The sequence below is a fragment of the Pantherophis guttatus genome, chromosome 2 (genome assembly GCF_059756535.1).
Source record: "Pantherophis guttatus breed Tessera chromosome 2, ASM5975653v1, whole genome shotgun sequence".
In the NCBI taxonomy this organism is placed as follows: domain Eukaryota; kingdom Metazoa; phylum Chordata; class Lepidosauria; order Squamata; family Colubridae; genus Pantherophis; species Pantherophis guttatus.
This window is the reverse complement of record NC_142064.1, coordinates 244,082,009-244,098,508: the sequence shown is the minus strand read 5'-3', so window position 1 is coordinate 244,098,508 and position 16,500 is coordinate 244,082,009. Positions and strand designations below refer to the sequence as shown.

At 40.8% G+C, this 16,500-nt stretch overlaps 1 protein-coding gene across 21 annotated transcripts in view; it reads right to left on the bottom strand.

Annotated features, from left to right (window-relative positions):
* CADPS (calcium dependent secretion activator) overlaps positions 1-16,500 on the bottom strand; it is a 453,285-nt gene that overhangs the window by 325,842 nt on the left and 110,943 nt on the right. For all 21 annotated transcript variants that reach the window (XM_087883748.1, XM_060684201.2, XM_060684202.2 and 18 more), the window contains exon 3: positions 3,202-3,534. In XM_087883748.1, coding sequence (XP_087739874.1) covers positions 3,202-3,534 — 333 coding nt within the window. The remainder of the gene's footprint in view (positions 1-3,201; positions 3,535-16,500) is intronic.

Sequence of the window (16,500 nt, the reverse complement as noted above, 5' to 3'; positions counted from 1 at the left end):
AACTGTTCTGAATTTAATTGCAAGAGTGATAGAAAAGGTTCTGCTTCAACTGATGCCATAGACCCTAACTTGTTATCACTATTTATCCCAAGACAGTTTGTGGATCAAATTTTCCACTAAACATCAGTTGGAAACTGTGTGTGCTACAGAAGTAATTCCAGCAGTAACACTGTGATAGCAACAGCAGAGCTATAAGAGAGATAATGGCAGAACAATCAGTCCCTATAAAAATAATGAACATGGAATGGCTAAAGACAGATTCCAGAGAAATCAATGTATTATCTTATGGAAGTGGATGAAAGATCTCAGCACAAGAAGTAATTGTCATGGTGGAATGGAAAAAAAAAAAACCAAGTCAAAAAGAATTTGACCTTTTTTTTTGTTATTATCGCTTCCTTCTTATATTGCATGTTCATTTCTTTTACCAGATAGCCCTTCAAAGGTCATACGACATATTGTCCACTATAAAACCCATTCATTCTGAAGAGTTCTCAAAAACTCTTCAGATAAAGGTTAAGCAGAAAATAGATCTGCACTTTTTGCTAATTCTGATTGAGTCTAGATTGTCCAGCATTTCTGGCTTCCTACTGTTTTTCAGAGAGAGAGAGGGAGTGGGAGAGGGAGAGGGAGAGGGAGGGAGGGAGAGAATGAATTAGAGTGGGAAGGGACATTGGAGGTCTTCTAATCCAACTCCCTGCTCCAGCAGGAGACGCTATGCCATACACATCTCTCTCTCCACTCACTCCACTCCACTTTCACCTTTATACTGGTGAAATAAGGAAAGCTTAGAGTGCAACCGGAATGGCATAAACATTCTGTGGGAATGGTTATGAGCATAGTTCTAGACCCAGGTGATGTACAAAATAGATCCTGTAAAGCAGGGGTGTCAAACTCACGTCGTCATTCAGGGAAAGGCTGAGATATACAAAATGAACACATCAGTATTATTAATCTGTAACTATGGTAACCCTTCTAGTTTAGGATGAGCCAGTTGATTCCAAACTTGGCTACAAAGGTTCAAGCATTAAATGCATCATCTCCAGAATATTCATTCATACATTATTCATTCATTCCTACCTTCATTTATTCTCAATATTTGTATATCTGGAAAACCCTCCTTCCGGCAACAGAAAAGAATTTACTAAAAAATATAGCATATGCCTCAAAACCTAGCATCAGATTACTTAATGGTCTGGAGACAGCAAAAACAAAATAAATCAGATCAGGCTAACGTATAGTTCAGGAAAGGCACAATAAAACAAATTAACTTGTTCAGTCTATTTAAACAGCCAAAAGAGTGGGAAGAACCTTGGGTAGAAATTCTAGAAATATATTTGATTGCACTTAAATGAGAAGTCTAGTTTTTAATTACCAGCAATCCTTCTTGCAGTGTGCGTAAAGGGGCACAGTATAATTATATATATTTCAGCTCCAGAATGCCATATGACCAGATACAGATCACAGCCTGCTGCTAACAATCTTTAATTAACCATATGTTATCCTCATTTATCAACTAGAAAGTGATTATTAACAGGTTCAGAACTTGATTTATAACTTTGAATTAATCAAACTTAGCTGATTGTCTTTCTGGTTCATCAGAATTGTTTAACTTTCTCCTCTTGGTTTTTTTTTTAATATTCTCTCAACATTTTCTTGAAAACTTCTTAGAGCTGACATCAAGAAGCTTTTCTCTTTCTATTGCAGGTATCCAGATGCAACCTTATCTGAGGATGCACTATGTCCTTTTTTTTAATCTCGATGAAGGTCCTAAATCCCTTGTCAGCATTGCCAAGCATTTGTAAAACACTTTTATAGCCTCCTTGTCTTCCTCACAATCTCCTCCCATGTCTCCAAAACTGTCTGGCAGCTTTCTTGTCTCTGTGACCCACAGAGGAGCTTTCAGGTTTCTGCTATGCTACTATCAGTGCCATTAAATGTTCAAAGTCATCTAATTGAGATTTCAACCAACCATGTAATTGACACTTTTTATAAGCTGCAACAACTCCCTAGCTTTTGTGTAGCACACGATTTCCTAAAACCTCTTGTCTTTGGTCTTGGTCTCAAGGTTCAACGTTCCTTCAGATGGCAGAAGACTGGCTACCAGTTAGCCTAAGATTCTACCACTTTTCAAGTCTTAATTCCAATGTTTCCATTCTTGCTGAAGACATTTAAAAGACTCATGGACCAACCCAACATCCGTGTCATCAATTTCTCAACATGTTGAAAATTGTTGTTGAGTAAAGGAAGAAGAAAAAATGTTCTCTTGTAATATTTTATTCCAACATCCTAGTCTGCTATAGTGAGGACATCATAATCAAGTTCCCAGCATCAATAAAGTTATGCATAAATGGAGATTCCCAGTCATCCAGGTCATGGTTGTCCCAAAGATGCTTTTTCAAGAGCTCTTTTTCTTCAGCTCTGAAGAAACTTCTTGGATGAGAAGCGAAACATCTTCAAAGAAAAACCAGAAAGTCCAGTTGCATCCCAAAAACACCTTTGGGACAACATTCCACATACTTAACACACCCATACATAAGCAGGGTAGAAAATTGGACAATCAACAAGTTGTATTCTTCAGGAGCATTCTTTCTCCATATTGCTAATTATAAAATATATATGGAACAGTACCATCATTTCTATTTAGTTTGTTAAAAGGCAAGAGGCAAATTGTCTATGTTTTCAACCCAACCAAGCTACAGTGTCTTCCATCTGCCTATGTCATTATGCCTGGCTTTATGTGATCAGACTGACTCCAAAAGCTAAACTCCAAGGACTGATCTTCCATGAATATTGGAACATATTGTTGATAAGATTGACAATACTCTAGACATCGTTCAAAAATTTCATACAATAAGATCCAAATCAGAACACAACCACCCTACTTCATCCCATCTGGCAGAATCTGGCAGAATCACTCATGCCTTAACCAAAGTCTGCTAGTCTTTTGAATTAAAAAAAAAAACCTTGCCATTCTATACCCAAAGGCTAATATGAGATGTCACCACATCCTTCATATCAAGCACACCTTCCTATGTTCCTCATAACAGAAAGAGCAGAAACAGAGGGACTAGCAAGAGGCAAAGCTTGTTCATCTCCTTCTTACCATATGATTCAGACTAAAGCCAAATCAGGAACAGATATTCCTTAGCAGAATATCTGTATTATATTCTGTATAGGCAGTAGATGGTTTCCTGAACTTACCTGACATGCATTGTACAGAAGCTGATGCTCAAATTTCTTGATTCCCAAGATGTTCTGGAACATCTCATACAGCTGCTCCTTGCTGAGAATCAGCTCTGAAGCAGCACTTGCTGTCATTCTGGCTTGAGCTTTGCGTGGATCTTCTTCCCCTCGATATATTGCATCAAATTTTGCCATCCAAGAACTCAGGACAGTCTCCTTACTGAGACCATCAATCTCAGGCAGGCTACGGACCCTCTTTTCGATATGTTTCTTGAAGACTTCTCGGGAGTCATTAGCTGAGAACCCACCACTCTGAACCATTCTGGCAACACGGTCACTTTTCAGAAATACCTGCAAGGTAAACAAAAACATATACTCAATCCTTCCTAGATCTGAAAGAACTGGAAACATGTCTCATTTTAAAACTCCATATGATTCCTTTGTGGGGCTGCCACAAAGAAGAGGGAGTCAAGCTGTTCTCCAAAGCACCTGAGGGCAGGATAAGAAGCAACAGGTGGAAACTACAGTAATCAAGGAGAGACACAACCTAGACCTAAGAAGAAATTTCCTGACAATTAGAACAATTAATCAGTGGAACCTCCAGAAGTTGTGAATGCTCCAACACTGGAAGCTTTTAAGAAGTGATTGGATCACCATTTGTCTGAAATGGTATAGGGCAGGGATCTCCAACCTTGGCAACTTTAAGACTTGTGGACTTCAACTCCCAGAGTTCCTCAGCCAGCTGGTTTCCTGCCTAAGCAGGGGGTTGGACTAGAAGACCTCCAAGGTCCCTTCCAAGTATGTTATTCTCTATTCTATTCTATTCTATTCTATTCTATTCTATTCTATTCTATTCTATTCTATTCTATTCTATTCTATTCTATTCTATTCTATTCTATTCCCATCAACTATGTATGTGACATTCCAATGTGGGCATTTGTTTGTGACATTGTTTGTGGAATAATGGAGCATCCACTGTATATTGTGAATTTTTGGGGTGTGGGGTATGGGGGGAGGGAAGTAATCTTTTATATGATAATCTTATTAGAACTTTCCAGAGCTAAGTCTCTGTACTGTCAGTTAACTATGATTCTTTGTCACACCACAATTCAATAGCAGCGAATATCCTCTATATTTGATTCAAATAGAATGGGAGAACAAGTTCTGAGAACCCTGTCAAACTCTGAACATTTGAAGAAAAGAAACATGTTTCTAAAGGTTTCAGAGGCTTTATTATTTTCTTTTTTAGACCATTCTCCATATTTTATGCAGAAATTCAATCTATTTTGCAATAGAAATGAGCTCTGGTCGCAAATACCCATTTCTATGCATTGGATGCAAATTGATAATATTTTGAATTCGTTTTCGAAGAATGTCATATTCCATGGTAATGAAATCATGTGCTGTTTCTCCCAGTCTCAGATTTATGGGAGAAATGGGCATCCCTAGCTGACCTTGGCTGATTTTTGAAAAAGCTAATTTAAGTCAGGTTCAGACAAGATTAGTGTTCAAAATTAAGGGTATCAGGAAATCCAAGAACTGCAAACTAGACTGTGCAGTCAGAACATATCCTAGAGGGAGACAATGGCTAACCACCTACTTACGTTACTAGGAAAACTACTGTACATTTTTTTCCCCTGTAGTCAGGCAAATAACATGCTATCCATTCTATTACACCCATCTATGAGATTGAAAATGGGCATCATTTATTTTCTGTTATTTTATTTTTATTTTTTTTATTTATTTGATTTGTATACCGCCCTACTCCCGAAGGACTCAGGGCGGTGAACAGCCAACAATAAAATACATAAATACACAAAATTTAAAAACCCGATAAAATCAAATTAAATTATTTGGCCCAGACAAATTAAAATGCCCCAATAATTTAAAAACAGATTAAAATTTACGTATTTAAAAAGGGAAGAGATCAGGCCAAGCCCGCTTGATGGAATAAAAAGGTTTTCACAGCACGGCGGAAGGAGCGCAGATCCGGGATCCTCCGTATCTCCGGGGGGAGCTCATTCCAGATGGTAGGTGCCCCCACAGAGAAGGCTCTCCCCGTAGGGGCCGCCAGTCGACACTGTTTGGCTGACGGCACCCGGAGGAGTCCCTCTCTATGAGAGCGTACTGGCCGGTGGGAGGCTATTGGTGGTAGTAGGCGGTCCCGTAAATAACCAGGCCCTAAGCCATGGAGCGCTTTAAAGGTGGTAACCAAAACCTTGAAGCGCACCCGGAAGACCATCGGGAGCCAGTGCAGCTCGCGCAGGAGAGGTGTTACATGGGAGCGCCATGTCGCTCCCATTACCACCCGCGCAGCCGCACTCTGCGCCAGTTGGAGCCTCCGGGTGCTCCTCAAGGGGAGCCCCATGTAGAGAGCATTACAATAGTCCAGGCGGGAGGTGACGAGGGCATGAGTGACCGTGCGTAACGAGTCCCGATCCAGAAAGGGACGCAACTGGCGAATCAGGCGGACCTGATAAAAAATCCTCCCGGTCATGGCCGTCAAGTGCTCTTCTAAAGACAGCCGTGAATCCAGGAGGACGCCCAAGTTGCGAGCCCTCTCCGTGGGGGCCAGTGATTCGCCCCCAATAGTCAGTGATGGCGTCAACTGGCTATATCGGGATGTCAGAAACCACAGCCACTCGGTCTTGGATGGGTTGAGCCTGAGCCTGTTCCTCCCCATCCAGATCCGTACGGCCTCCAGGCACCGGGACATCACTTCAAGGGCATCGTTGGGGTGATCCGGGGTGGAGATGTACAGCTGGGTGTCGTCAGCGTACTGATGGTACTCCACCCCGAAACCACAGATGATCTCGCCCAGCGGCTTCACATAAATGTTAAACAGGAGAGGTGAGAGGACCGACCCTTGCGGCACCCCACATATGAGGGGCCTCGGGGTCGACCTCTGTCCCCCTGTCAACACAGACTGCGACCGGTCAGAGAGAAAGGAGGAGAACCACCGCAACACAGTCCTCCCACCCCTAACTCTTCCAACCGGTGCAGCATGATACCATGGTCGATGGTATCAAAAGCCGCTGAGAGATCTAACAGGACCAGGACAGAGGAGCACCCCCTGTCCCGAGCCCTCCAGAGATCATCAACCAACGAGTTATGAGCTGTGTTTAACTAGCTAACCACAGTTATGAGCTGTGTTTAACTAGCTTTCATTCATGGGTCTATGATTTCCAGAAAGAGTTTCTTCTTTAATCCTTCTTTATTATGTTCCAGGGTCAGTACAATAAAAGTTTAAAAAAAATATGAGTATAATCCAGAAATACAATAGCGGTACAGGTGTAACCATTATATAATTGTATTATAACTAAGCAGGTTATCTATTTTAGGCAGCTAACTCAGTGGCATCTGCAGCAAACCACCAGGATGCTAAAAGGACAACATACACATGGCAATGCCATAAAATAAACGCTGGCGTCTGATAGAAGTAGTGGCCTTTGTATGATGACACTTTTCCTTGTTTGCACCCTCATTCCCCCTGCAGATACCAATGAATTAATTACTCTTTTGCTTCCTCCATGTTTATATTTTATTTCTTATCTTAGACTTACATTGGCTTTTTACTCTTTTCACAGCCCATGCCAATAAGGCTACTTCTGTTCATGGATAGAGGAATTAGGATTGTACACTGCTTGAGAAAATATCCTAACTCTTCATTATATAGTGAAATAGCCCTGTAGCCATGGAAAAGAAGCCAGCTGGACTGGAGTAGCGATCCCAAGCAACAGGATTGAAATCTTTCCTTCAGCATTTCCTGCCATTTGCTCATTGAAAAGTAGGGTTGATACATAAAGTTTCTGTCAGATTATTCATGAACTGGCAAGAGACATGATAACAAGGTCAGCCAATGAATAGGCATAGCAACTAAATCAGCCAATGGGAGCTGAGACAGATGGAGCCAGGGTGTGTCTTAGTCTGCAGTTTCTGAGTCTGTGCAGAGAAACTGAAACTAGTTTGCTCTGCTGAAATGAAACTAACTGTTCTCTCCTGCCTTGTGTTTTGCTTGTAACTGCTACATTATATATAAAAGTTAATGAATTAATGAATTCATTAATGAGTTAATGAATCCTGATGCACCAGTCTGCCTGTGTGTGCTTTCTGGATTTAATTTTCTGCGACAAACTCTGAAAGTTTCTTCCATGAAATTAAAATTATCAAGTGTATGACCGTGTGTGTGTGTGTGTGTGTGTGTGTGTGTGTGTGTGTGTGTGTATGTGTGAGATGGCTCAGCAGTTAAAGATGTTGAGCTTGTCAGAGCCTAGTGGTGCAATGGTTAGAATGCAGTACTGCAGGCTACTTCTGCTGCCGGCAGTTCATCTGTTCGATTCTCTCCGGGTCAAGTTTGACTCATCCTTCCACGGTCAGTAAAATGAGGACCCAGATTGTTGGGGGCAATATCCTGACTCCACAAACTGCTTAGAGAGGACTGTAAACCCACAGTTTTGGGTTAAATTTTAATTGATTTTAAATTGGGTTTGTTTTAAATTGCGGCCAAAAATATTTAATTATTTTAAACTGTTTTTAAATTTTGTATGTTTTGTTTTTATTTTGGCTGTTCACCGCCCTGAGTCCTATTGGAGAAGGGTGGTATACAAATTGAAACAGACAAACAAACAAACAAATAAATAAATAAAAGTCTAAGTGCTAATGCTATTGTCATCTGGAAAGCTGACAGCCTGGGTTCGAGCCCCTAGCACAACATAACAGGGTGAGATCCCATTAGTTGCCTCAGCTCCTGCCCACCTAGCAGTTCAAAAGGACACAAATGCAAGTATATAAACAGGTACCACTTCAGTGGGAAGGTAACAATGTTCCATATACCTTGGCATATAGTCATGCTGGCCACATGACCATGGAAACATCTTCAGACAACGCTGGCTCCCTCAGCTAAGAAACAGATAATGAGCCCCTCCCCCTAGAGTCAGACATGATTGGACAGGGGAAACCCTTACCTTTACCTCAATGACCAAAGTATTGAGCCATTTAATATATTTTCCCAAAGTTTATGAACAATCCAAGACAGTGAGATCCTCAATGTCACCCCGTTAAAATAATTTCTTCCCATCCCCCAATCCCTGTTATTTCCCAAATTCAATTTTTTACAGAGGATCCCCTTATCCCAAAAGTTTGGATAACTACACTAGGTTCATTTCAGTAAATACTGAAATACCTCGCGGCTAGGCAGAAAAAAAAATACAGCATGTTGTAAGCAAGATACATTACCTAAACAATTAACCTCATGGCATTGTGAAACAAGTTGGGACTACCCATATACAGCAGAATAAATTTTCCAATACACTTTGACCAGTGAGGGGCATTGTGGCAACGTTTAATTAAAAAAAATATTGCAGTGAATGACAGGGTGCTATTTCAGAAGCAAACACAGTTCAGATCCTTGTTACTTGGCTGCATCTGGTGTGAGAAAGGCAATCTGTGTTTCCTGCTATCTTCAGGATCTCTTTTTATCACCACTCACAAGCATGGCAGAGTAAGAAGCACAGGTCAGATTCGGGGGATGAAAAGGCACTTGACACCATAAAAGCTACTTTGGGAACAGGAAGAAATCATATTTTTTTCCCCACCTCCCTAGGAGCCACTTGTCAACAATGACCTTTTTGCAACAACAGTGTGAAAAAAAACAGGCCAATGTAAAATATGAAAGAGAGATGTTCACCTAGAAGATGAACATTGTCCGTAGAGGAAATAAAACATGGCATTGGCCTTTTCTATCAAATGAAGCGAAGTTAATGGAAGCCTTAAATGCCTTAATAGAAGCTTTTCATAGAATCATAGGGCTGGGATGGACTTTGGAGGTCCTCTAGTACAAGTGTGTCAAACTCACGTCATCACGGCTGCATCACGTGATGTATCGGGTCTTCCCCCCCTTTGCTAAACCAGGTGTGGGTGTGGCCAGCACGTGACGCATCCAGCCCGTGGGCCAGGAGTTTGACAGCCCTGCTCTAGTATAATCCCTTTCACCCGAGGCAGGAATCCTTATACCATCCTGGACAAATGGTTGTCTAATTTTTTCTTTAAAATCTCCAGTGATGGAGCACCCACAACTCTGAGAGGCAAATTTTTCCATTGTTTAATCCTTCTCACTGTCATGAAATTCCTCCTTATTTTCAGATTGGATCTCCCACTGATGAGTTTCCATCCACTGCTTCTTGTCCTGTCCTCAGGTCTAAACCTACGTGTTGTGGTCTGCCAGCAGCCTGCGGAGCTGGCAGCGGAGTGGGATAGCGATGAGGCTGAGGAAGAACATGGGCCAGTCCTGGAGGCTGGGGAAGGCCTGGATGAGGGCTCTGCATTGGAGGCACAGATGGGGTCAGGGCCATCTGGGAGTGATGTGTGGACTCCAGAGCCTCCAGAGGCTGACAGTAGAGAGGCAGAGGAACAGGAGGAGCCTGTTCCTAGTGCATGTATGAGAAGAGCTGCCAGAAGGCAAGAGCAGCTAAAGCAAAAGGAAGACTCAGGAGTAGGGCCAAGAGATGATTGGCCCCTCCCATAAGGCTTAAAAGACCAGCAACGGCTCTTGGCCTCTTTGCCGGAAAACAACCGTTGAGAGAATTGCTTCTTGTTTGGCTGTAGTTATTTCTTCTGTTCCTGAACTGTTGCCAAGAAAAGCCTTTGGCAGTTTGCCTAATTATCCCAAGGTCAGAGATAAACTAAAGACTGGTGTTTTAAGGACTTTGCTTTCATTTCATTTAGAATACGCTGAGAATGAGTTAATTCTCAGCTGTTTTAATAAAATCTGTTTGTTTTTTAGAACTGTTTTGCATTTAATATCAACTACGTGGGCCTGGGTCACAACACTATGGAGAGGTTTCCCCAGAGTTTAATAATCCATCATATAAGCACATGACTTCCTCATACCCTGAATCCATCTGAAATGTTCAAAGAAATTCTTATTTGTGCCTTTTCTAGAGGAACAACTTCATATTTATTATTTATTTATTTATCAGTGGGTTTGGAAGGGATCTAAGAAGTTCTTAGATACAAAAATAAGGAGCCTAGCTAGTGGCTGGAAGCAGAATAGAACATATTCTGGGGGGGCTTTTTATCAGGTTCGCCTGATACGCCAGTTGCGCCCCTTTCTGGATCGGGACTCCCTACGCACAGTCACTCAAGCACTCGTCACCTCTCGTCTGGACTATTGTAACACTCTCTACATGGGGTTCCCCTTGGGGTACACCCGGAGGCTCCAACTGGTGCAGAATGCGGCCGCGCGGGGGATTATGGGAGCGACTGGGCACTCCCATGTGACTCCTCTCCTGCACGAGCTGCATTGGCTTCCGGTGGACTTCCGGGTGCGCTTCAAGGTGTTGGTGATCACCTTTAAAGCGCTCCATGGCTTAGGGCCAGGGTACTTACGGGACCGCCTTCTGCCACCAATAGCCTCCCACCGGCCAGTTCACTCCCACAGAGAGGGCCTCCTCAGGGTGCCGTCGGCTAGACAATGCCGGCTGGCGACCCCCAGGAGGAGAGCCTTCTCTGTGGTGGCACCTACCCTTTGGAACAATCTACCCCCAGAGATACGAGTGATCTCCGACCTCCGGACCTTTCGTCGGGCCCTAAAAACTCATCTCTTTCAGTTAGCCGGTCTCTCTTGATTTTATGATTTTATGGTTGGTTTTAAATTTTGATATGGATTTTAAATTGATAAATTTTAAACTATGGGCCAAATTTAATTATTTTAAATCTATTTTTTAATCGTACTTATGTATAAATGTTTTTTATTTTGGCTGTTCACCGCCCTGAGTCCGAAAGGAGAAGGGCGGTATAGAAATTCGAATAATAAAAAAAAAATCTTTTCTGGTATCAGATACAAGACATATTTATCAGGATATTACTATCCATAGATGTTTATCCCATAGAATAGAGGAACTGTACTTGGCTCCACTGGAGGGCATCCCAATGGAGAGGAGGATTCCACAAAAGTTAAGATGGTGGCCAAGCCATGTGAACACAGCTTTGCTCCTCTTTAACGTGCATTGAGACGCACATTCATTTAACAAGAGGAACAAAAGTAGAAATAAGGTTCCTTCCATTTCTATATTTGTACTAATTGTAATTTAGTATAAATACGAATACTTGGAGGGAGATGGGCGGTTCAGGAATGTGAAGAATAAATAAATACATTTCTTCAAACTCTGCATTTTCACCTATAAAATATCAGCAGTGGAATTTTTAACAGAATTTTTAATATTGTTATGCTTAGTTGAGTCAGCTGATTTCTGGTGACTCTGTAGATAAATGGTCTCCAAACAGTCCTGTCTCTTGCTACATTATGCAATTCTTGCATACTGTATACTGCACGAGTCAAAAAGAGGGCTGTGAAAATATTTTCACACCTCTCACATCCTGGACATAAACTGTTTCAACTCCTACCCTCAAAACGACGCTATAGAGCACTGCACACCAGAAAAACACAAGAACAGTTTTTTCCCGAACACCATCACTCTGCTAAACAAATAATTCCCTCAATACTGTCAAATTAGTTACTAAGTCTGCATTACTATTAATCTTCTCATCGTTCCTATCACCCATCTACTCCCACGTATGACTATAACTTGTTGCTGGTATCCTTAAGATGTATATTGACTGTTTCCCTATGACTATCATTAAGTGTTGTACCTTATGATTCTTGACAAATGTATCTTTTCTTTTATGTACTCCAAGAGCGTATGCACCAAGACAAATTTCTTGTGTGTCCAATCACACTTGGCCAATAAAGAATTCTATTCTATTCTATTCTATTCTATTCTATTCTATTCTATTCTATTCTATTCTATTCTATTCTATTCTATTCTACTCTACTCTACTCTACTCTACTCTACTCTACTCTACTCTACTCTATTCTGTTCTTGCAGTTGCATTTCTGGGGCTTCCAATTCTTCATCTATTTGCCTCTTATACTGCCAGCCGCTTCTTCACCTTCTGTCCATCTTGACTAGTAATGTGTCCAAAATATGACACATATTCAAAATAAATTAACAGTACTTAGTTGCCTTTGACCAAGCCAGAACTCTATTTAACTTGAATTATGAAGCTGGGTTTAAATCATTGATCTTTAATAAATCAGACAGAGAGAAAGAGAATGAGGGATAGAAGCAGGGGCTAAGCAGGCTGTAATATTTAAAAGACTAGTTCATATTTTTGCAATAATAACCCGTCAGTGATTGGAAATAATTTATTCCATGTTTATAAGTGGCAGAACCTGGCTGAGGTGGACCAAGAAAAAATACTTCATAGTTAAATCGAATAATCAGAATAAAACATTCAGTATTCAATTGGGCTTTAATACATACATAAATAAAATAAAACCTAATAAAGCCCTTCCCAGTATCCAATGCAGAGGATCCTATAAATATCTGGAATCATCTTTGGAGCCACTATTTTTTTTTTTTAAAAAAAGGCTCCGTTCACCACCTCAAACACTATTTTGTTCCCTCATCTTCTGGATGTATGTCAGAGTTCTAAGTAAAAATCAAAGAGGATTTTGCAAGAACGAGTTCTGCCAAACTTGCAAAAATTGTGCAAGGCTTGTTCTCACCATACATTTTCAAAGAATGTGGAAATTTCCAACTCCCTGTCCTTCAATATAGGGAGACCATTCCTGGGATTTTTCACCCATGGGAAAGTGGGGACCATTGAACACTATTCAAAGCAGATTAAGTGGAGGCAAAGAAAAGGCAGCCACAAACCAAACCACATTAACAGAAGTAACAAGATAGGTGCATTTATGTATTTAGCAGAGAAAAAAATAAGGACTGCTAGCAGATTAAAGGGTCTAGAATATTAATCTATAGCAATAGCACTTAGACTTGTAAGCAGGGGTGAAATCCAGCAGGTTCTGACAGGTTCTGGAGAACCGGTAGCGGAAACTTTGAGCAGTTCAGAGAACCGGTACGGGAAATTTTGAGTACTTTGGAGAATTGGCAAATGCCACCTCTGGCTGGCCCCAGAGTGGGGTGGGAATGGAGATTTTGCAGTATCCTTCCCCTGCTATGCCTACCAAGCCACGCCCACCAAGCCACGCCCACAGAACTGGGAGTAAGAAAATTTTGACTTCACCACTGCTTGTAAGGCACTTAGGCTTTACAGTGCTTTACAGACCTCTCTAAGCAGTTTTACAGAATCAGTATATTCCCCCCCCAAAAAATCTGGGTCCTCGTTTTACCAACCTCTGAAGGATGGAAGGCTGAGTCCACCTTCAGCTGCTGAGACTCGAACTGCGGAACTGCTGGCAGCCAGCAGTCAGCAGATGTAGCCTGCAGTACTGCATTCTAACCTTGTGCCACCATGGCTATCTGAATAGTCAGGAAGGTATGGATATAGCATGCTCAGAAACAGCTGGACAGGGAATATGTATATATTTTTTTCTTTTACATAGGAGTTGTTCTTGAAGACCACCTAGAAACGTCAAATCCCGTAAAATGCAGTTCCCAAGTGCTTACTGGACAATCATAATATTGCCATGTAATAGCACTATTACAGGAACTACGTTGTCTGCACAAACTGGTTTCTTTCTAAATGCAATTGAAGGTGCTGGTTATTACCTCTCAGACCCTATAAGGCTTTGGGCTCTGGGTATCTTAAAGGCTGCCCATCCCAAATAAATTCTGCCTATCCAAACCAGGTGAATGGGAAGGATTTGCTAAAGGTCCTTTCATATCAGGAGGTATGAAGGGGAGGGCTACAGAGGGGTCTCTGCCCATACTTTGGAACAGCTTAAACCTGAGACAAGAATGCCTCCCACTTCTTAGAGTCTTCCCAAGAATAATTAAAACCAATCCTTCTGAAAGGCTTTTTGGGATTAAGTAGCTAGAGGAAGAGCCAATTATCACTATTATTAGTGGTAGTAGCAGTAGTTTACAGGTTTTTAACAGATTGTACTGTATGTTATATAATCCTTGTACTGTGTTTTGCTTTGGTATGCTATCTAGAGCGAATGGAATGGTTCTAGATGGTTTATAAATTTCACTATGCTATCCCATAAGTGGTTAACAAAGACACAACTCAAGGTTGTCCTAAGAATGTTAAAAAGAAACGTCAAATGTATGTCGGAAATGTAATTTTAAAGATGATAATTTCTATCATCTTTGAACAACTTGTGATAACGTAAATAAATATTGGGATCAGATTTCTCTCCTAATTCAGTAGATCCTTAAAATAAATGTAAACATGATACCAGAATCTTTCCTCTTGGGTTTGATGAGCAACCAGCTTGAAAGAAAATTTAGAATTTTATTACTAAATATATTAACGGCGGGGAGAATCTTATATGCAGAAAGATGGAAAGATACACCCATTCTCAAAATGGAAGAATGGATGGTAAAGGTGACGGCATTGGCAGAGATTTAATTAAAGAGAATGTTTTATCTAATTTTGTTTCTATTTGGAAACCACGTTTGGATTTTGGAAAAAAAATGAAACTCTAACTTCAGGTCTTGATGATTAGAATGGTTTTGTTGTTATAGAAATGGTTTGAAGTATTTAGAAATGTAAAGTAAACGGTTGAGCATATAATTCTCTTTGTATGCTACTGCATTGAAAAAACTCAGCCGTTACTACTTTTTTAAGTTTCTTTTTTATCTCATTTTTTTATCTCTCTTTTTAACATTCTTAACTTTTTGGGTATTTATCAGACAATAAACTTCAGTAAAACTTTTTTTAAAAAGGATGTCCTTAAAATGTGACAGATTTTTGCACTCTGCTGAGAGTCTCAAATCTGTAAAAGCTAATCACTTTTCTTGACTGTGCCTTCCACTGGTAGAAGAGATTTCTATTCACAGACAAATAACAAATTGCAAGATGACAGAATGGGGAAAAAAAGTAGCAAGAGGGTTCACGCTGTCACTGCACAAGCAAATGGGGAGAAAGTTTCATCTTATCTTTCTATTGTCTGGACAATGGGCTCTCCCTGCATGATTTCTGACCACCGAAATAAAAGTTTTTGAAAGGACGTGATTGAGAGATTTGCTTCCAGCGACTTTTAGCTCACCTTGGTTATCCTTCATGTACAGAGAGGTAACTGCATCCTGGGTAACAGTAGCATTCAACAGTAAGTTCGCAGCAGACAAGAAGTAAGTAAGCTATGCCGAGCACATCAACTGATTCAGGTAAACAGTTGCATAGATGACCTACAGGCAGTGGCAGGCACAAATCTTAGCATGCAACAAAATCCCATGTGGGTTCTCACAGTTTTTCCCATTAAAGGGAGAAAAATCTGTCTCTCTAATGAGAAGATGAAATTCCAACTGTGTGCAGCTGCTTTGCAGGTGGAAGATCACAGTTCAGTTTTTGAAATTTCCACTTTAAAAGATTTTGAGGGAGACACTGGATCAGAAGCAGCTTTGAAAATATCTCCAAGAATTTCCATTAAACCGGGACATTTGCAATTACAGACGATAAAAATAGTAAGAAAAGCAGTTCCTTGATTAGGAACATTGTTTGCTGCTTGATTGTTTGCCTGGTGTTAATTCTGGTGCTCATTTCTGTTTCTCTAGATGTTGATTGCTGGCGAGAAGAATGTTCGGGTGTTTTGGTTTCCTTTTTAATTTTTTTTATTGTCTCTTTTGAATGGTGCATAAACGTTGTTTATCTCTAGGTACCTGTTGATGTCTGATTTGTTTAAATACCAAGCTTCCAGGGATTACTTGGTATTTTGGTTGGTTTAGCTTGGTTTAGGATGCTCACAGTTTCCCAGCTGAAACTGTGATTAAATCTATCCCTGTATTGTGAAGTTTAAGGGGTTTTCACTATGTCTTCTGACTGCTGGTTGGTGTTCATGGATGTTTTTCTGCTAGTCTGCCTGTCTGTCCTACACAATGGCTGTCCTTTCACTGTATGTTGTAGATTAGGGGTCTCCAACCTTGGCAATTTTAAGACTTGTGGACTTCAACTCCCAGAATTCCACAACCAGCTTTGCTTTGCTGGCTGTGGAATTCTGGGAGTTGTTGTCCACAAGTCTTAAAGTTGCCAAGGTTGGAGACCCCTCTTGTAGATAACTCACTTCTGATTTTAATTTTTCGGCTATCAGATCTTTTGGCTTACTTAAGATGTAAGGTTGTAATTGTTTTTTTGGTTGTTGCTTAGAAGTTTTGGATATATGGCTGTATTGTCCTTTTCATAGCTTGTGTTGGTTGTATTTTTTTCATGAGTATCCACTTTGTTGGAAGATGTTGTATAGGCAGCCTGTTTCCTTTTTCTGCTGTTCTGGGTTGTTGCAGTGAGTTTTTGCTTATCTGAATAATGTTCCTCTTGTGGGAGGTTGAGTTGTTACTTTGGTAGTAGAGCACT